Source organism: Haliotis rubra, unplaced genomic scaffold (genome assembly GCF_003918875.1).
Source record: "Haliotis rubra isolate DU_JTF1 unplaced genomic scaffold, ASM391887v1 Scf265, whole genome shotgun sequence".
Taxonomy (NCBI): domain Eukaryota; kingdom Metazoa; phylum Mollusca; class Gastropoda; order Lepetellida; family Haliotidae; genus Haliotis; species Haliotis rubra.
This window is the reverse complement of record NW_025766725.1, coordinates 899824-921280: the sequence shown is the minus strand read 5'-3', so window position 1 is coordinate 921280 and position 21457 is coordinate 899824. Positions and strand designations below refer to the sequence as shown.

The window sequence follows — 21457 nt, the reverse complement described above, 5'->3', positions numbered from 1 at the left end:
ATTTGATAAAACCAACAATTCCTTTTAAACTGAAATTAGCCCCAGTGAGATGGAACATTCAGAACCTGAGGAAATCTACACTTGCTTCATTTAGGGCAAAGAAAGGCAAAATAATGCGGTTCAGGGACTATGAGACAGACTACGTCCCTCGTTGGTTTTACGCCGCTTTTAGCAATATTCCAGCAATATCACGGCGGGGGACACCAGAAATGGGCTTCACTCATTGTACCCATGTGGGGATTCGAACCTGGGTCTTCGGCGTGACGAGCCAACGCTTTAACCACTAGACTAAACCCACCACCTCCACCACCCCACCACCCCCACCACCCTCGCTACTACTTGAGGGACCAACGACATCTTCATTTCTTCAAAACGTACAAATATCTGGCCTGAAAGGCGGAGTCAAACATGTGGAAAATATACATAATCGAATAAAATGCATGCCCCAAAGGATTTTTCTATCTTTGAGACAAACAGGACTCAAATGAAAGCTGGCTTACTTTGCTGCCATTAACATCACCAATACAAACTTGAGGCGCACCTAAAATCTCTCAACGTGTGCAAATATGGAAATGACAACATCCGTGATGAAAATATTTATATACTTTATGACCGATGTATACTTATCAAAAGCGTTAGATGGAATACAGTAAAACCCACAGAAACAAATAGATGTTTTACAAAACAATGTATTAGCAGAGACCATATAATATCTATTATATGGTCTCTGGTATTAGCTAATCAGATCTTGTATCTTTACTAGTCAGTTGTGCAACATATATGGGTTTTTATGCCTTGATATTTTTATCCCGTTCAGTATCATCACAGAGGTTTGGTTGTGTTTGTTATTTTCATATAAGGAACAGAAAACATCTTTCCCTGTTTGACAACATAATCTACAACGCGCATATTAAGATTTGGTAAAACCCATTCGGGGCCCTTTTTAGTTACCCAGCATTCTCAAGTTTAGCGGGACATGCGCGAAACAGAAAGTAAACACCGGAAGTGCATTGTGATCACAGGCACCGTGTCGAGAACGCAGGTGGAGATTTCTGTGTATTTCTGGTTCTTCACAAACAATGCAACTGACAATAACCTCATTATCTGACGACATTTTCACCCTCGAAGTCAGTGAGGATTTGGAACTCGAAAACTTTAAAGCTTTGTGTGAATTCGAGACCGGCATCTCATCTAACGAAATCGCTATTCTTTGGAATGGACGTCCGCTCCAAGATGACAAGCAAACACTGAAACAATACGGAATTAAGAATGGAGATGTCCTGTTATTACAGCAGTTACGTAGTGGACAGAGAGCTGGAGGTCAGGCGGCGTCCGGCCAGTCGTCGGCAGGGGCTGGAGGTACACTCTTGAGTCTTTCTCACTGAATAATTTTCAAAACCGTTTACCTTTATCTTGTCCGTCAAAAGTTACCAATAAACTACGGTAGCAGACGAAATTTTGATGTGGGGAGTGCTATTTGTGATATCAATGTACATGGACAGTGGTCAATAATGTCATGAGCATGACGTTGCAGACATTAATAATTTTTATTTATAGATAAGGGTATTTCCATCATGATGTAGCCTTCCGGTAACAAATGTATCAGAGCTATTTCCGGAGCACCAATAGAGTCTATGCCCCTAACCCTAAACCTTACCCTAACTCTAACTCTTAACACAAACCCTAACTCCAGTGGAACATGTTCGCCCCTAACCTAACCCTGGGGGGCAAACAGTTTCTATAGTTACACCCCATTTCTCACATAGTTTAACACAATAGTCTGATCATATTGATGGGCTTGGTGGTGTTTTGTTTTCTGTAGCACACATCAGGTCCCATTGTCTAAGGTGTACAGAGTTGCATCCTTTAGACATGCCAGATACCTGTGATCGTTGATCCGAATCCATGATGAGGCCTAAAAAAAAAAATTGTGGTTCCGATTACCCAACTGACCCTTGAATTCTGGTGCTGACTTTGTCTGTTTTAGGCGGTATGAATGAAATAAGCTTTCACATACCATTGTTTTTTCCCGTCACCGACAGACATTGGCCATTCTGATAGAGAAAGTCGACATGATGGCAGCAAGCTTGATTGAATAAACAATTACACATTGATAAATGTGTTTTTTAGTTTGTACTTTACTTCTAAAAAAATGTAAAAAAAAATGATCCTACCTACCTACCCTAAATTTCATTATTTGTATTTGGCCTTATCCAAATGCCTCTTGGTTTGCTGCACCATACTTATTCTCTTGGTGTTACTGTTAGCAAAGTTGTATACATCACTTAGAGCTTTCTCTGACATAAATGTCCTTTCTTATGGAAAAGACACATGATCAAGTCTATTAATCATGATTGTTCCATTTGTGTCATATGATGAATGTTAAACACCAGTGTTTGAAATTATGGGACATACTATTTAAATCTCTGGTCCCTCTGAATCTTCATTTGTAACATTATCACTGATTATGGGCATGACACTGAAAGCTGTAACAAGCAGTGTTACACTCACTGCTCAATTATCATGTTTAGATATTAGATATAATACAAAGAAAGTGACCAAACTAACCTCATTCTTGCTGTCTGAAATGAGAAACATTTATCTTCAGGGGGCAAAGTTGACATACCAATATATGTAACTACTAGTAAATGTTCTTTAAAGTATCAGTGTCACTAACCTGTCTCACTTTCTATTATCCTTGCAGCTCTGCCGCAGATCGACTTTGGCAGTATTCACATCCCTGGCGCCGGACCAGCTGCAGCACCCAGACCCACCCAATCCCAATCCCAATCCCAATCCCAATCCCAATCCCAATCCCAATCCCAGAACCCAACAGCTGCCATGATGGAGGACCCGGACTTCATCCGCCAGATGCTGCTTTCAAATCCTCACCAGGTGGCGCTACTCAAAGAACGAAATCAACCTCTGGCTGAAGCTCTTGCAAGTGGAAAACCAGGTATGTTGAATAATAAGTTTGAGTTGATGGCTCACATTTACTTTGGTCAGTAGGTCAAGACTAGAGGGCACACGCCAAGAAACACTTGGGTCTGACTGGGGATGTCTATCAGTACAAGATGTGTACGCTGTGTGTGACTCCTTTTGGCCTCCTGTCAGATACCAAGAGTATGTCAGAGTAAATACACACAGTGCAGTCTGGTATTAAAATGTCTGTAATAATTTCTCCATAGTACAGGTAAGCTATAGTGCCTTATATTATGGTTCAACACTGTATATATGAGGACCAATTGTGCAATTCCTTAATATTATTGATATGTTAAGTATGTTTACTTTTGTTATCCTAATCTGAGGGACAGACAATCATTGTTGTTTATTTCAGAGAAGTTTCGTGAAGTATTTGTAAAGCAGCAAAAAGAACGTCAAGAGAAAGAGAAGGAATGTATACGCCTTGCCACCGCTGACCCATTTGATGCAGATGCACAGAGACAGATTGCAGAGGAAATAAGGTCAGTTGATGAGCAACCACCTGTGAATTATTATATAAGTACAGAATGTTACATAAAACCTGGGGTGGTGGGGTAGCCTAGTTTATTGCTAAAAGCAGTGTAAAACTCTCTCTCTCTCTCTCTCACTCTCACTCACTCACTCACTCCATAAAACCTGATTGAACTCGTATGTCATGGATCTCTCAGTCCTGAAAAGCGTATTCCATTTGGTTATTGCTAGTGAAGAATTAGGAATTATCTGCACAATATTCTCAATAAGTCTGTGACATTACTAAAAATATAACAATATGACTGTTAAGTTAAGTTTGTGTTCAAGAGTGCTTGATGTATCTTTCAGGTTAAAGAATGTTGAATCCAACATGGAAACTGCTATGGAATTTGCTCCTGAGAGCTTTGGCCAGGTTGTCATGCTGTATGTTGACTGTATGGTGAATGGACATGCTGTAAAGGCATTCGTTGACTCAGGTAATAACTGAATCTTAACATGATTTGTAGTTATGGTAGATATGCATCTTGAAACAATTTAGACACCAGGTGCCCAGATAACAGGGAAAGAAACCTTTCAAAATCTCCCACTAGACCACAAGACCAGTGAGTGGACAATAATTAGTGGTCCCGTCTGTACCTCACTGGTCCAAAATAACATTCGTAGATTAACATAACTATCAATGCAAAATTCACTGGCCACCAGGACCACTGCAAACTTTCATTTAGTGGTCCTGATGAATGTTTACTAGCCAGAGACCATAGGACCAGCGTAAAGTTTGCACACTGAGATAAACATCACACCCATAGTATCAGAATATGTGTTTTATCATTACCCCACAATATTGTATCACCTCTGCTGCCTGTATCTCCATCAGAGTGAATTGACAATACTTATTGACAATATTGACACCAGGTGCCCAGATGACCATCACACCCATACTATCAGGATATGTGTCATATTGTGACGTCATGATATCGTATCACCACTACTGCTTGTATCTCCACCATTGTGAATTGACATTACATAGTGTCAATATAGACACCAGGTGCCCAGATGACCATCACACCCATACTATCAGGATAAGTGTCATATTGTGACGCTCATGATATCGTATCACCACTACTGCTTGTATCTCCACCATTGTGAATTGACATTGCATACTGTCAATATTGACACCAGGTGCCCAGATGACCATCACACCCATACTATCAGGATAAGTGTCATATTGTGACGTCATGATATCGTATCACCACTACTGCTTGTATCTCCACCATTGTGAATTGACATTACATACTGTCAATATAGACACCAGGTGCCCAGATGACCATCACACCCATACTATCAGGATAAGTGTCATATTGTGACCTCATGATATCGTATCATCACTACTGCTTGTATCTCCACCATTGTGAATTGACATTACATACTGTCAATATAGACACCAGGTGCCCAGATGACCATCACACCCATACTATCAGGATAAGTGTCATATTGTGACCTCATGATATCGTATCACCACTACTGCTTGTATCTCCACCATTGAGAATTGACATTACATACTGTCAATATTGACACCAGGTGCCCAGATGACCATCATGAGCCAGGCCTGTGCAGAAAGGTGTAACATCATGAGATTGGTCGACACGAGGTGGGCTGGCATCGCCAAGGGCGTTGGGACACAAAGAATTATTGGACGAGTTCATCTATGTGAGTCATGGGTGTCATTCTGCAATTTTTAATCATGATCCATATACTAGTCAAATAATTGTGAGTAAGCTTTTGATTAGTTCATGAAAGTGTTGGGCACAGAGTATGTATCATGTTTATGGAGTGTTTAGTATGGAATAATTTCAATGAAGATAACATCATTCAAAGTCTTTTCTCATGTCAGATCTTCAATTTAAGATCATCAGCATATTTATTCCTGCGCCAAAACCAGTGAAGAAGATGTTTTTACAAGATGAGGCTTTTGAAACATACAAAACTGAATTCAAACAGAAGTAAATCTCTTTCAGTCCAGATTGTTTACTCCCTTATAATACCTTTGGGTGAAGACCTCAGGACACCTCCATAGGAGCTTATGTTAGCAATTGTACCCATACATCTTTCACTTTGATTGGGCACTCAGAGTCTGCTCAATGACCTTCTATGGACATGATAGAATAGTCCTTAACTCTTGCCACAGATAGGGATTGTGTTAAGAGTAGATCTGATTCGATTGCGTTGAGAGCATGATCTTTATTTTGACCTAAACATTGTGAGTGTGAACTGACTGGAATAACTTGAGGTTTGTTGGATTATGGTCTTAAGACCAAAACATTAAAATGAGTTGCTGTTCAATATTGGAAAAGTATTGTACAAGACCGTTCAGAACTGTTTCTTGTAGATGATTGTGACAGATTCACTGCTGTTTCAGGTCAGATACAAATAGGACCAGACTACCTCCAGTCCTCGTTTTCCATATTAGAGGACCAGCCTATGGATATGTTGCTGGGCCTCGATATGCTCAAACGCCATCAAGTAAGTCAGTCAGCGTAGTGATTGCAGTGTCATGTCTTGTTTGAACCCGTTCGACTGAGATAGGTGTTCACAGATGATGATGGAAATGTAGTGTATGCAGAGCTGTGAAGTAGATTCATTACTTGATTAAAAGTAGACCCTCATCACAATTACTACACTTTCACTTATAGTCCGTTTGGCTCAAAAGCGGACCGATGAATTGCAATCGAACTCGAAAACTAATAAACATAAAATACTCATTGAAACGCTGATCATAATCAAAACATCATACCCACTCTGTGAGGTTTTTGCAGAATTTTTGTCCTAAAAATAATAAAGTTGTTTAACAAACTATCATTAAAATATTGACACAGTTCACTATTTGTTACGAGGGAGGAGTGCAGAGAAAGGGACAGCCAGGTGTTCGAGAAGCACGTTCACAGACAGTTATTTATTCATTAATCGTGCTGTGCCGTCTCCATCCGTTTTTCGAGTTAGATTGCAATTCATCGGTCCGCTTTTTAGCCAAACGGACTTTACACTTACACTTACAAGTCGTATGTATTGACCAGTGATGTGGAACATATGGTATCTAAACCCATGAACTGTTGATTTCATTTCAAACAGTAGCGATGGGGTAGCCTAGTGGTTAAAACGTTCGCTCCTCATGCCAAAGACCCGGGTTTGATTCCCCACATTTGTACAATGTGTGAAGCCCATTTCTGGTGTCCCCCACCGTGATAGTGCTAAAAGTGGCTTAAAACCATACTCACCCTCTCATTTCAAACATGACAAAACATGCTAAATGAAGACACGTGTCGTTGTGATCATTTGTCTTCACAGGTGAAGGAGGAAAATAGTGTATACAAACCTATGAAATATTGACAATGGCTATAATATTGTGCCAATGTTGCTTAGAGTATGGTGATGTGCTTCATTCAGGATAGCTTTATAGACAGGGTTTATAAATTACCTTTGATTTTGAAAAGTGTTACAGGGAAGTCACATTATATCTGAGGTCTCTTTATTCACAGTGATATAACAATGGTACTTACTGTTGAGTCTCTAGTTTATTAATAAGCTATTGACATGTGGAAAAGATATCATACTTACTTAGAAAAAATCAAATAATCAAATGATACTTGAAATTTGTATCTCTCTCATACAGTGTTTGCCCTTAACCCTGAAAATCTGCAGGCCCTAAGGACCCAGAACCATAAAAAGTTCTGATCAGAATGTGTAGGTCATTTATTTTAGCTACAATGTAAGTATTCACCAGCAAACAAGGCCATAAGGACCTGCAGAAAACAAAAGCTGTGGGTCCAAGTGGTTTTCAGTCGGCTTCGGGCCCGAGGACCGACCTTAATTTCGAACGCTGCTCTCATACAATAATCGATAACTGTATTCTAGCTATTGTTTCTACTCACAATGTACGCCAGTTAGGGATACAAGGTCACATGATCAGTATTATATTTCATCCTGACTGTGTATCTTTCAGTGCTGTATCGACTTAAAGAAGAACAGGTTAATCATTGGAACAACGGGCACTGAAACACAGTTCCTGGCTGAGGGGGACCTCCCAGAGCATGCACGTCTCAACCTCAGTAACCAGCCAAGTGTTGACAAAGAAGAAGAACAGCTAGCACAGGCTCTGGCTAAGTCAGCAGCTGAAGCAGGTAGGTTGTCTCCCCTTTGTTGGACCTTATTTCATATTTGTGTAGGCCCTTTTTCTTTTAAAACAACTGGTCCAGACGTTTGTGTACATTGTCTTTCAATGGATATGATTATTCACGTGAAGCGAAGCATATTTCATCAAGTAAAGTAAGAAGGAAACCCACTTTGAGATTTTCTTCATCTGATGTCACATAAGGGACAATAAAACGATGAAGGTGTAACACAGTGTTCATAAATGAGGTGCGGAAGTAAGAGGTCCTGTATATTCTGCGATATTTTCATCTTGGGAATATTGAGGGAGATGGGAGGTCTAATCATTTGAAGTGCCACAATTTGCTATGCAGAGTTATATCCCTTGGTCACACCAGCACCTAATGATTGTGTGTTGGGGTGACTATTGAGGGGGAAACAACTATTGCGATAGCGATAGACTATTGTAACATACTATTGAGATAGCGATAGTCTATTGTGATCAACTATTGCAACACAAACTCGAGTTTGAGAGTGTGAACATTCCAACAACTCGCCACCAACACCAGTTTCAGAGTTGTTAAACTGTTGTCGAGAAATAGGATCGGTCCCTATTCTCACCAACTTTTCCATCCAACTTTCAGTGTTGTCAAACTCGAGCTTGACGTGCTAAGTGTTGTCAAACTCATGTCGTTCAGAAACAATCAAACGCAGTCAAGGATGTTGTCATGCGACCACACCGATAGAGACGAGGCACTCAAATGACACGACAGTTAGACAACATGTGACAACTTTTAAAATTTCAGCAACATGCGTTGTCAAACTTTAGTTTGCCGTGTGAAGGCCGCATTACTCCTAGGTCTTTCACTTTGCATGTGGTGTGGTGGGTGGGATGACAATCTAATGATTATTGTATTGTGTTTGCTTCAGCATCAGGCAGCAAACCCACACCATCAACAAGTGGTACGAAGGACAGCAAGTCTGGTAGCTCCAGTGCTGCGCCTGCTCAGTCACTACCGTCATTCCCAGAGGAGGTTGTCCAACGCCTAATGTCACGTGGCTTCACTCGTCATGCTGTGTTAGAAGAACTTCGACTCGCTGGGGGGCATGTGGACACAGCACTAGCTGCCCTTATCGCAAAGTCATTTTCATTGCCTTAAAAGTCTGTTGCAGTTAAGATCTGAAGGAATATTTGTACAACCTGCCAAATGCACTCTCTCTTATGTATAAAGTTTGTGATATACTTGAATGGGTTTTGACAAAATGATTTTTTATTTCCTAGTAAGAAAACTTTGGACTTCATTCTTGTTTTTCCTCAAGTCACACAGAGGAATGTGCGGACTTGTGTCATGTAATTTGAATTTCTATATGATGAAAGGAGCTTGGTCATCACATCAGCTTGATGTGTTCGACAGAAGCAGCATGATTTCATTTCACAGAAATAATTACAGCCGCTGGAGGCTCTCTATCAGTTTCATCGATTTTGTCATTATTAATCTAAGAAGAGATCACCCCATGTCTCCATTAGCATAAATTCATTCTGTGACCATGGTAACCAATGTTGGCATTAAAAATCTTTCCTTAGTTTTGGCATGGTAGTTCCATCAACAAGTGCCATGATCTTTCAGCCAGAGTTACATCCCTTAGTTGTGTCAGGATCTCCTGAGAGTGGTTTTGAATTATCACTGTGCTGATTTAGATTCTTGGTTTGTCATACCACAGTTACAAGGGTTTAATAATGTGGTAATCATAAAAACCTTCACTTTTATCTTTCCTTCTGTGCTATCACTGAATCCCCCTACACAGCTGCATTGGGGTTGTGGGGTAGCCTAAAGCGTTCACTCATTAAACCTAAAGTCAGGGTAGATTCCCCCATGTCTATACAGCATGTGAAGCCTAAGCTAAAGCAGCATAAAGCAATACTAACTCAAGGCTTCGCCAAACCCCAACTGACCACTTCTGTATCATTTATTTGTGAAAGAAAGATCAAGCTTTAACGTGTCTGATGCAGGAGTGAGCTCCAAAAACCTGCAAGCAAATACTCTATGTTAACATTTTAAGCATATTCCTCCCACCCTTCAAGAAAGAGAGACCCATGAAGATCCGGGTAAGAATTGATCTTCAGTAACCCATGCTTGTCGTAACAGGCGACTAATGGGATAGGGTGGTCAGGCTTGCTGACTTGGTTGACACGTCATCTTATCCCAATTTCGTAGATTGATGCTCGCTGGTAATCACTGGATTGTCTGGTCCAGACTGCTTCCCTATAGCAGCGAGTAATATTGCTGAGTGCGGAGTAAAGCTAATTCACTCACTCTTGAAGAACATTTCTGCTGACACTTGCCACAAACTGGCTTAAAATAGCCAGCTTTTTATAGTTAAAAGGTATAAATGTATTGTAGGGCCGTGAGCCAGCTGTTGTTTCTTGGATGATATTTTAAGAAGCTATGAATGAAAATAACCTGTTTAATGCCCCAAAGTGCCTAAGAAGCTAGATAGTTGCTAAATGCAGGGTCAAAATCTAACTCTTCCACAGATCACAGGGCTCCAGATAATTTCTCAACATCAAGAATATGTATATTCTTTATTTGTTCAATATAGGAGTACCGGAAAACCTTAAGAGTACATTTAGAGTGCTGAATGGAAAAGAGAATCAGTAGTCTTGTGTTTCGTTTCATATATGCACCACAACAGGTCAATGAACAATAAAACAATACTTTTTCAGATAAACACGTCTGTAAATGATTCTAAGACCGTACACCATTGATGTGGTGCGTATCTGGTATGTTTCCTAAATTATTTCCTACTGTATCATGCATATTTTTTATCCGTACATACGCCGATACGACCCTTATCTGGAGCCCTGGATCACTTGCACAGCTTTGGAGCATTCTTGATGGACATTCTTGATGGGTTAATGTATCACCATTCTGTTATGAAAACTACCCTGGACTAATTCTCTGCAGTTGGCTTGTTTTGATCCCAATTCTCACTGCATAATGCTATAAATAGCTATCCAATCAAGTTCACTCTTTCAATACCACCCAACCAGAAGCTTTTACTGCCAAGACACCGGTTCCCAGAGACTCTGAGGTCATTAATGAAACCTATGTTTATAAAGGAAAGCATTAGCTTGTAAAACATTATTGCTACTACATGTTATACACCATTTGAAAGGTCTAATCCTGCTGTTGATAAATATGAAAGTTATCTTTATCATATCATTCAAACAATAAACTTGCAACTTCAGTAAGTTTATTTTTAATGAAAATGCAAGCTTACACATTTATGTTGTCCAGATAAACCACAAAGGAAGCAAAAACAGCAGCAATTATAGTATGACCAGAAATTATTGAGAATTTTAGGAATATGTTTAATTGGATATCTAGTATAAACAACCTTGACCAGCTATCAAGTGCTTGGTTTCATTCAAGAGAGACAACTCCGTTAATCATTTTTCATTAGTTTGTGAAGTTATGCCCCTATATTTACTTGCTAGCAGACAGCATTTTCAGTGATACTCCGTATGGATGATTTAGAGAAGAGGAAGTTTATAGCCCTGACCTAAAAGCAATAGAAAATGTTTGGGGACTTATGAAGGAAAGTGTCAATAAGAAAAATCTGACAAATATTGCTGAAATGAAAGAAGAGGTGGTCCGATATTGGGACAGCATGGACCACAACTTTCTAACTTCTTTGATCAGTAGTATGCCCTGCCGCATTGAAGCCTGCATTGCTGCCCATGGTGACTTGACAAAATACTAACTGTTCACCTGTCTTTGAATCTGGAGTTATGTTCTGCTAATATTCACATTTAATAAGTGAGTAATGAGTGAAATTTCTTTTACAAATTACAATCTTAAATTCTCAATAATTTCTGGTTGTACTGTATGAACACAGAGAGAAACTCATATCTAACATGCTTTGTCTGATGCCAGTACAATAAGATGTCTTTGGGTAAATCTTTGTAATAATTGTCAACTTTTCCGCAGTACACTGTGGCACAAAATATACTTTGCCGGTTCCAAAGAGACACCATAAATTTGGGATAACCAGTGTTTAACATGCTTGACCTGTCAGTTTGGTCATCCCTTCCCCATTATGCATTATTCTACACCACATGTTGTATAAAAAAGATATTGCTCTGTGAGCAAATTGTCCACCTCTGGTTTGGGGAGTCTTCACCATGTTTACTCAGACCACACTTGCTTTATTTAATGACTGACAGAGTTTTGCTCACCAGTGATTTGGGTCAGTTGAAATAAACAAATATGATTTTGTGTAAAACAATAGTTTTGTGTTATATTTGGCATGTTGTAGGGGTTGGTTTAGTGGGGGAAAGATGTACTCATACTGTTGAATGTGCAGAATTTTAATATATTTGAAATGAAAATTTTTACTTCAACATTAATCAGTTATTAAGGAGGCTTCATTGACTTTATAAGATTAATGTACAATGAATTCAATCTGTTGTTCCCTGATGTTAAGATATGTTTTACGTTGTTAGAGTTTCAGGGGCATGTAGAAAAAATGTGGAAATAGTAATACTAGTTGATTATTGTTTGAAAAGAATGTCTGCTTTCTCAGGATCAGTTACAGGAGGATTGCCTGCGCTTCGTTTCACAAAGCAATCTTAGCGCTAAGGTAACTCCCATACTTTAACATGGGCCTATGTAGTGCTAAGTTTGCTGTAGCGATAAGGTAACTCCCATACTTTAACATGGGCCTATGTAGTGCTAAGTTTGCTGTAGTGCTAAGGTAACTCCCATACTTTAACATGGGCCTATGTAGTGCTAAGTTTGCTGTAGTGCTAAGGTAACTCCCATACTTTAACATGGGCCTATGTAGTGCTAAGTTTGCTGTAGTGCTAAGGTAACTCCCATACTTTAACATGGGCCTATGTAGTGCTAAGTTTGTTGTAGTGCTAAGGTAACTCCCATACTTTAACATGGGCCTATGTAGTGCTAAGTTTGCTGTAACTGTGCTAAGGTAACTCCCATACTTTAACATGGGCCTATGTAGTGCTAAGTTTGCTGTAGCTAAGGTAAGGTAACTCCCATACTTTAACATGGGCCTATGTAGTGCTAAGTTTGCTGTAGCGCTAAGGTAACTCCCATACTTTAACATGGGCCTATGTAGTGCTAAGTTTGCTGTAGCGCTAAGGTAACTCCCATACTTTAACATGGGCCTATGTAGTGCTAAGTTTGCTGTAGCGCTAAGGTAACTCCCATACTTTAACATGGGCCTATGTAGTGCTAAGTTTGTTGTAGTGCTAAGGTAACTCCCATACTTTAACATGGGCTTATGTAGTGCTAAGTTTGCTGTAGCTCTAAGGTAACTCCCATACTTTAACATGGGCCTATGTAGTGCTAAGTTTGCTGTAGTGCTAAGGTAACTCCCATACTTTAACATGGGCCTATGTAGTGCTAAGTTTGTTGTAGCACCAAGTTTGCTTTGTTAAACAGGGGCCTGGGTATTATGCAGAGTGAGAACAGAGGCCATGTACTGATATGTCCTCTGGTGAGGTACAATTAGGACATCCACCTGAAGCAAGGGAGGTAACTGACTAAAATGAAGCATGCAACTTTATGGATGACAACTTCTTGTTTATTGCATAGAGCAACATTTCGACGTAGATTCTTACACCATTGTCAAGCTAAAAGTCAGCTTGATAACGGTATAAGAATCTACATTGAAACATCGCTCTATGCAATAACAAAGACGTTATCATCAATAAAGTTGTATGCTTCATTTTTGACTCAGCAACTTCTAGAATGTCGATCAAACAATTAGTTAACTGACTAGGTTGGAATTCCCAAGTTATGTTTTACCTGGACTTACAAGGTTATGCACAGTTTATTACAATCATGTAACAAAAGATGATCCTGTTCGTAAGCACTATGACAACTACCATAAAGATTTTGGTCAGATGCAAGCTTTACAAAGCATAAGTACCCTCAATCATCCAATCATTTGACTGGGTGCTGCTATTGTGTTGAAGGCAGATGCAAGTGAAAAGATAGATAGAATCTGGACATTAACATGATTATATAACATATGTTATATTTGGGATTACACTTTCTTTGTAAAGTACAGATTCTAGTACTTTTGTTGGGTTGAGTCCCATCCGGGATTCAAACCCACACCCTCAGAGTCAGGCAACTAATCACCAGTACAACATGATTATAGTCTGTTTGCAGTGAAAACATACCAATGAATTTAACTTGAAGCAAAACAGTAAATCACATAAAGTGAAATTAAGATTGCGAATCCTCATAATTTTACCTTGCCAATTGAACATTTATGTCTCAGAATTTTATTTAACTTAGGATAAAAGTTGTTTCACAAACTAAGAAGGTAAGTAATTAAGAATGAATGAACGAGTCACCATTGCATTTGGTAATTGCAAGATCAAGTTCTGTTCAACTTTACATGATCATGATGTTAAGATTCATAGTTTTTCAATATGTGTCCTTTTTGTAAATTTTTGAATATCAACATTAAGTTAATGTTTATCAACTGATACTGTTTGCCCTGTGATTTTATCATATCAGTCTAATGTTAGATCGATCATGTAACTGTTGACTAGAACAGGGTTTTATCATGATCTGCGATACCACGTGTCGAGATGACTCCCATTAGCTAAGTTCATGGTTCTCACAGGAAATATAAGGGTCCTGTAGAGAAATAAAGCTTCAAATTTAATGCAGAAGATTATATCAAGAACCATATATTTCTTGTCAAGAATTTGCCACTATAAGCAGTATTATGCATTCTTAAGAGATGAAGATATGTTTCTTTACTTCTGTGGGTACTGGACACTTATTTCTGTGTCGGGCGGTGGGGTAGCCTAGTGGTTAAAGCATTGGCTTGTCACGCCAAAGACCCGGGTTCGATTCCCCACATGGGCACAATATGTGAAGCCCATTTCTGGTGTCCCCCGCCGTGATATTGCTGGAATATTGCTAAAAGCGGCGTAAAACTAAATTCAGTCAGTATTTCTGTGTCTTGTAAAACACTGTTAGAGGTTACAAGACTCAAGACATTAGTAGGTTGGGTTTTTTTAATAGATGTCAGCTTTTCATGTATGATGTATCAAAAAAAGGAATTCATTCTGAAGTAATGGATTGTGAATGTAGTATTGCAATGCACATCATATGTTTACTTTTGTGTATTTCCTCAAACCTAATAACCGAAATGTTTAGTCAACCTGACTTCCTAGATTATGATGCATATCACTGTAGTAAGGCAGCGCTGAATCTCGTATTACAAACACCAGAATAATGGTGGGTTCAACACAGTAATTTGCAATATTGTGTATAAATGTTTGACGTAGATGTCTTTATGTACTTATTTTCAATTATCCAGTGTGTGATTCTCAGTTCTTTTGTGATAAATAACCAAAAAACTGATCGCCAACTTTGTATCAGTTTGAGTGACAAAACATGAGTCTGAGTTGTCTGATCAAATTAAAACTCGTTTCATGACTGAAACCATAAGAGTACTACCAGCAGGAGCGAATCCTGGATTTTTGAGAGGAGGGTGGGGGTTTGCACACATATATCATGAAGTCCAAAGATTATGGGGAAATGCTCCTCAGGAAAAAGTTTCGGGGGAGAGGGGGGTTGCACACCGTCTGGATCCGTACCTGACCAGTAGATGACGTAGCTGGATACCTACCAAGGGCACAGGTGAGGAGAGTTGTGTCCCTTAGGCATGCCAGAAACCTGTGATTATGGGTTCGAATCCCAATTTGCCCTGATAATGTTTCTAGATCTGTCACCACTATACCCATGCTCATGGATTTCACCAATGTGGTAAGCGTCATCAAGAGCATGACAGTTGCCTATTCAGAGTTGTGCCCCTTTGATGAGACAGAAACCTGTGACTGCTGATTCAAGTCACAGATTAATCATAATTATGTTTCTGGGTTCATCACTACCACACATGTCTATTTGGTTTCCCCACAGTGGTAGACAAAATGTTCATGACAACAGTCTTCTAATTTGAATATAATAGGTGATGAAACGTTTGGTGATGTAGGGGTAGAGATATAGGAAGGCGTTTCCTATTCTCGCAGTACTTATTAAGGATATCGGCTGAAAAAATAACACAAACAATTCTTATCGTATTACTGCATGTTGTTTTTAAATGAAGGGCCTTCTCCTCTAACATCTACATGTATCAGCTGGCAGATCCATCAGGTGAAGTACCACTCGTGGTGAAGTACCACTCGTGAGCCCGGTGATAAACAATGCCATCCGCCATTGACGAAACGAGGCTTCTCGCAGTATTACCAGGAATTAACGTTATTGAGTGTATGTAAGAGCAATCCTGCCGGAAAGGGCGGGAAAAAGTAATGATATGTCCAAGTTGGTATAAACTCCCCAATATTCGTGACACTGCAAGATTTTGATCACTCACAGACTTGGTCCACTTCCTAGTTACCAGTCGGTGATGTAAACAACCGCTAAGTGTCGCGCATCAGCGATTTCGGCAGAAAACGTGTTTACCGCGAGAATAGGAAACCCGCGAGAATAGGAGACGGACCTATACTCTGAAACTTTGTGTCCTCATAATAAAGAAGTTGACATCAATAAAAAACTATCTGCCTTATTTGTATCACTTCTAAATGCCATCCAAAGACCTCATTTTGATTTGTTATTGATTTCAAGATCACATGCAATTCTGTGATAAGTTAGATCCAAAGTGGACCCAAAGGTCATTGGAATTATCAGTGATAAAACTGAGAATTGGTATCCTGGATAATTGAGGATGCCCATACCATCAGTGTATCTTGTGTTTTGTCCTCGAGAAGGTGTGTACTGCCGCTCATTGTATATACTAACTCTACACTTTTCTCTGTTTAGGTATAATGCCTGTAAGCATGCTATCATGTACAGCAAAGCTATTCTTACGTTGACATTGGCACATCACAAACGTTAGCATCGTGAGAGCATCTTTAGTGTCTCGGAGCCATTTCACCTTGCAATCGGAAGTCTCTGTTTGTAGTTACGACAGTCATAGCATGAAGATCACGGGAAATGGCATTTTAGATAGCAATTTTTTCACTCTTGGAAATACAAGTTTTCAGGGCATGTTTCAATAAGCGATTTTAGTTCAAAGGTGATTGTAAGTCTCATACTTTAACATTGAGTAATAACTGACTTGGCACTATGATCGTTTTGTGGAACCAGACCTGCTGTTAACTTTAGCCTTTATCAGATGAGCCTTATAGGCCATACAGCTTGACAATGTAGGATGATATAAAGTTTAACTCCACATACCCATGCTAGGACTATATGATGTTTCAGCAGGATAAAGGACCCTGCACGACAAGGGTTATTCTTAATCTGTAGGATTTAAGAAATGGGGGAGGATTAATAACTTGTTTACTGTAAGGAGAATATGTTTGGGACTTGGGTTTTTGAAATTCTTTTGTTATGTTTAAACATGGTCTACCTTGTTAGATGTTCTACATTGTTGCTCTGAAAAATCTGTTTCCTTGTTCACTTTCAATAGGTTGTGGTCATGTGTTCTGCAAATAGGTTAGAGATGAAGTGAAGTCAGTCACACAGAATCAGGATAAGTGTCTGTATTTGTCAGGCTTCACTTCTGAGAGTTTCAAGAACTTTGGACATGCCCCATACAGAAACAGTCTACACAGAATGCTTCTGTCCAAAATATGCTTTTGATTACTCAGCAGTGAATGGGTACCCGGTAGGATGAGAGGGTTTTCTGTAGCGTTTACATTTGCTGTTTCTAGTAGGACAAAGGGGCTCTTGTGATAATGTGTTTTCATTTGCGAAATTGACAGATCATGCATATCAGACAATAATATCTAAAGATTCAACTGTTATTGCATTTGCCATGAAATTGTTTGCAAGTCATTAAGTCGAACATTCCTATCATGTTAAACCATACTTACAATTCTGGACTGGAGTGTTTTGTTATTAACACAACAGAAACTTTGCACTATAGATACCTCTTTGGATTGTTTATTACCACCAGTATGTAATCCTTCATGAGTTAGATAATTTCAAGAGAAGTGTTTTGATATGTGTTTGTGTTCGTTTCAAGTACATCAGGGGTTTGTATACAGTTCCTCTACCACCCATGAACAAATATGGCCTTTACAGTATGTATTTGTGACTCAAGCATAGAAATAGGCTGTGCAAGTCATGGAAGTCAAATGAGGCCCACTCTGTGCATGATTATTGTGAAAAGTGCCGAGCTGATTCTGTGAATGTTGGTTTGAATCCTCTTTCACCCAGATTGTGTGTCAAGGTTTGCCTGCACCACACCCTTGTCTAGATGTTTCACCAAAGTGGTTAACATCTGAGACCCACACTTACAGCTTACCCCCCATCTTAAGGTAACAAAACCTATGTAACTGTTAAAAGCAGCCTCGCATATGTTGAGGAGCAGTGGCGTAGCTGAGTGGTCAAAGTGTTCTCTCATCTTACTGAAGACATGGGTTCAATTCCCCAATGTGTGAATCCTATTTATGCTGTTCCCTGCAAAGATATTGCTGGAATTTTGTTAAAAGTGATGTAAAACTCATTTATGTTGCAGCAATGTGTCAAGTAGATGGCAGCAAAATTGCAGCATATATCGCATGAAAAAGTAGTGCATATTTTGTCAGAGGGACCACCGTTTTCTCGGAGACAGATCAATGTTTGATTGGTTACAAATAGTAACTCCATTGTCAGGAGGCTGAATGTATTTATGGTGATGGAGGAATGAAGGTGATACAAACCCTTGAAGTGATGGAAATGGGTCATGTTCAGCACAAATGTTAATGTCAACTAAAACACGGGAATGAAATTGAGTGGAATTCCAGCCATGCAGAATTTCAAGACATTTTCATTTCAGTTACCATGTATTCCTAGTCCCAGTATAATAGTGGTGGCATTATTTTTACAGTTATGAAGTAGTGTTATGGATGGATGGACTATGGACCCATCACCAGCCAACGTGAATGGTTGTTTTTGTAAAATAACATTTATTGACACTGGCAGTCATATGTCCATGATGAAAGCAATAGCCTTGTTGGTGTATAAACATTTTTGGTGACTATAATATTCCCTTAGTTTTTCAAGCATTGATATATGTTTTTAATTGTAAATCTTTGTGTGGATTATATGCTTTGAATCAATATGAAAAAAATTTGGTGGTTACATGTGAACGACCTGTGGGACATCCTGCACAGGTGCTCTGTTACGGTAACCTCCACATTACCTGTGTGACAATTCTCCCAGGAGCCTTAACACACAAGACCAATTGGTTTGACTATAAAAGACAGGCTTGTGTCTGAAGTCATCTTTACTTTTCTTGAAAACTTAGTGATTTATAGCCTGAAATAATCAAATTTTCAAATGTGATTTAGAAATAGTACTTACAAAGTGCATGCAGGTCAGTTTGTATTTGTTCAGACCGACATCTTCATAGTGATAATTTCATGGTTAACCTGACATGATGCAGAACATAGTAACTAAATGTTTCCACAGTTGCATTGAAGAGAACACTGGCCCATCTTCTAAGACACTGCAGTTGGCATTACAGAGTTGTGTCCCTTTAGCACTCTAGAAACCTATACACTTGGGTACAAATCAGTTCTCCCAGGTTCTGTTTCTAGGTTTGTCAGCTCCATAGCCATGCTTGTCTGTTTCAGTATAGTGATGAACAGCTAAGACTGTATCACTTCGTACTCTCCACCTACATTAAACTGTCGGCCGTGATATAACTGGAATACTGTTCAAAGCGGCGTTAGTCCCAGCTCACTCCCAGCTGAATCAAGGCTACAACTACCCCTTGAAATAGAAGGTATTAAAAATATACAAACATATCTTTGTCTTTCAATCAAACAGGGCATTTTTTACTCTAACTACAAATAAAGAGACTACAAGCATGAAAGTAACCAGGTCCAGTCTCAGATAAATCTTGACCGGTGATTAATATCCATTCATATGGCACCAAACCAAATATTGATAATATGCTTATGACACATGCTGGTGACACAAAATTTATCAAATATTGTTAAAAGCGGCGTAAAAACTCACTCAAAAATGTATAAGGCCGAATAGAGATTTGAGGCATTTTCAATACCAATGGTTTCTGCACCAAATGAATGTGAAAATGATTGTAAACCAACTTAAGTGGAGATGGTATCACTCATTGTTCATCAACTTTATTTCATACAGAAAGAAATGAGTATATATTTTTACATCTTTTGTTTCTGTAGATGATTCTGTTGAATAAAACGGTGAATTTCATGTCAACTTTGTGCTGTTATACATCCCAGAACAGAGGTGTGTGCCCTTGGTTGATTTGTTGGATGAGTTTTGGAGTCAGTCTAAAATGTCTCTATGCTGTGATATTTTAACAAGGGTTGTGATGCCTTGTCACATTACATGTTGGCAGGTTTTCACTAATAATAATAAAAATAATAATGTCACTTATAAAGCGCAAATGTCCACACAGTTATGAATGCTCAATGCGCTGAAAAGAATTGAGTAAAAGAGTCAGCCATAGGCACTTTGAAACAGGTGAGTTTTAACTTTTGACTTGAAGGTTGAGAGAGATTCACATAATTTGATTTCTAAAGGTAAAGAGTTCAAAGAGTTGGTGCAACATAGGAGAAAGCCCTTTTCCCGTACGAAACTAGGTGGAATTTGGGAACTTGTAGTAGGTGCTGATTCTGGGACCGGAGTGATCTTGATGGAATGTATTCTGTGATGAGTTTAGTGAGATAGTCTGGAGCTTGATTGTGGAGACAGCTGAAAGTGATGCAGAGAAGTTTGAAGTTGATTCTCTGTTGAATAGGCAGCCAATGTAAGGATTTGAGAACAGGAGAGATGTGATCAGATTTAGTCTTAAAAGAAATAATTCTTGCAGCTGTATTCTGTACTTTCTGTAGTCTTGAGATATTGTGTTTGCTGAGGCCAATCAACAGTCCATTGCAGTAGTCTAGTCTGGATAGCACAAGACATCTGACTAGGATGTGGGCACATTCCGCTGTGATGTACTTCCTGATGTTTCCTATGGATTTAAGATGAAAGTAACATGATTTGCATATCCTGTTGACTTGCTCCTACATTGAAAGGTCTGCGTCAATCCGAACTCCGAGGTCTTTCACAAGTCTCGATGTAGACACTTGTGCTGAACCAATTATAACTTCATTTCTGAGATCAGTTAGGTGATGCTTTCTGCCAACAAGTAGAACCTGTTTTTTTCATCATTGAGCTCTAGTGTTTGGCCGTTCATCCATGATTTTATTCCGGAAGTGCAGAGTACTAGTTGTTCTAGATGCTAAATGTTAAAAAACTGTTTAAAGTAAAATTAAAGATTATTATCCACTGCAAGCCCAACTCAAAAACCAAAATGTATGTTATTTGCAAAAGCACCCTTTACTAAGAAGGAACCTTTACATGATTAATATTTTCTCAGTGTTTATAACAGAGGACAGCATATAAATGAATATGCCTAGTAACTGTTATATTTTGATATGCTTTGAATAGAATTTCCTTCTCCTATAGTGGCCACACAGTATAAATGGGAAAGCATTACTTCACAGAACCTGTATGGAGCTTGGTATAAAGTGAATGAAACAGCTGACTGAGTTTGGTTTTAGGCCGCTTTTAGCAATATTCCAGCAATATCACGGCGGGGGATACCAGAAATGGGCTTCACTCATTGTACCCATGTGGGGATTCGAACCGTGAGTTCAGTTTAACACTTTAACCACTAGACTACTCAACAATATAAAGTCAAGGACTGCTTGGAGTCTGTATACTGTGTGTCAGTAGCATCACGTCTGATTGTGGGATGGCAATAGTGAGTGAGTTCAGTTTAACATCGC

General features: G+C 39.1%; 1 protein-coding gene across 1 annotated transcript; it reads left to right on the top strand.

Annotated features, from left to right (window-relative positions):
* The first annotated feature begins 980 nt into the window (after window positions 1-980).
* LOC124280342 (protein DDI1 homolog 2-like) lies at window positions 981-9073 on the top strand. Its single transcript, XM_046716246.1, has 8 exons — window positions 981-1359; window positions 2705-2956; window positions 3338-3464; window positions 3802-3929; window positions 5032-5160; window positions 5870-5973; window positions 7451-7628; window positions 8527-9073. The coding sequence occupies exons 1-8, from the start codon at window positions 1080-1082 to the stop codon at window positions 8754-8756; spliced, it is 1428 nt and encodes a 475-aa protein (XP_046572202.1). The 5' UTR covers window positions 981-1079; the 3' UTR covers window positions 8757-9073.
* Window positions 9074-21457: the final 12384 nt, after the last annotated feature.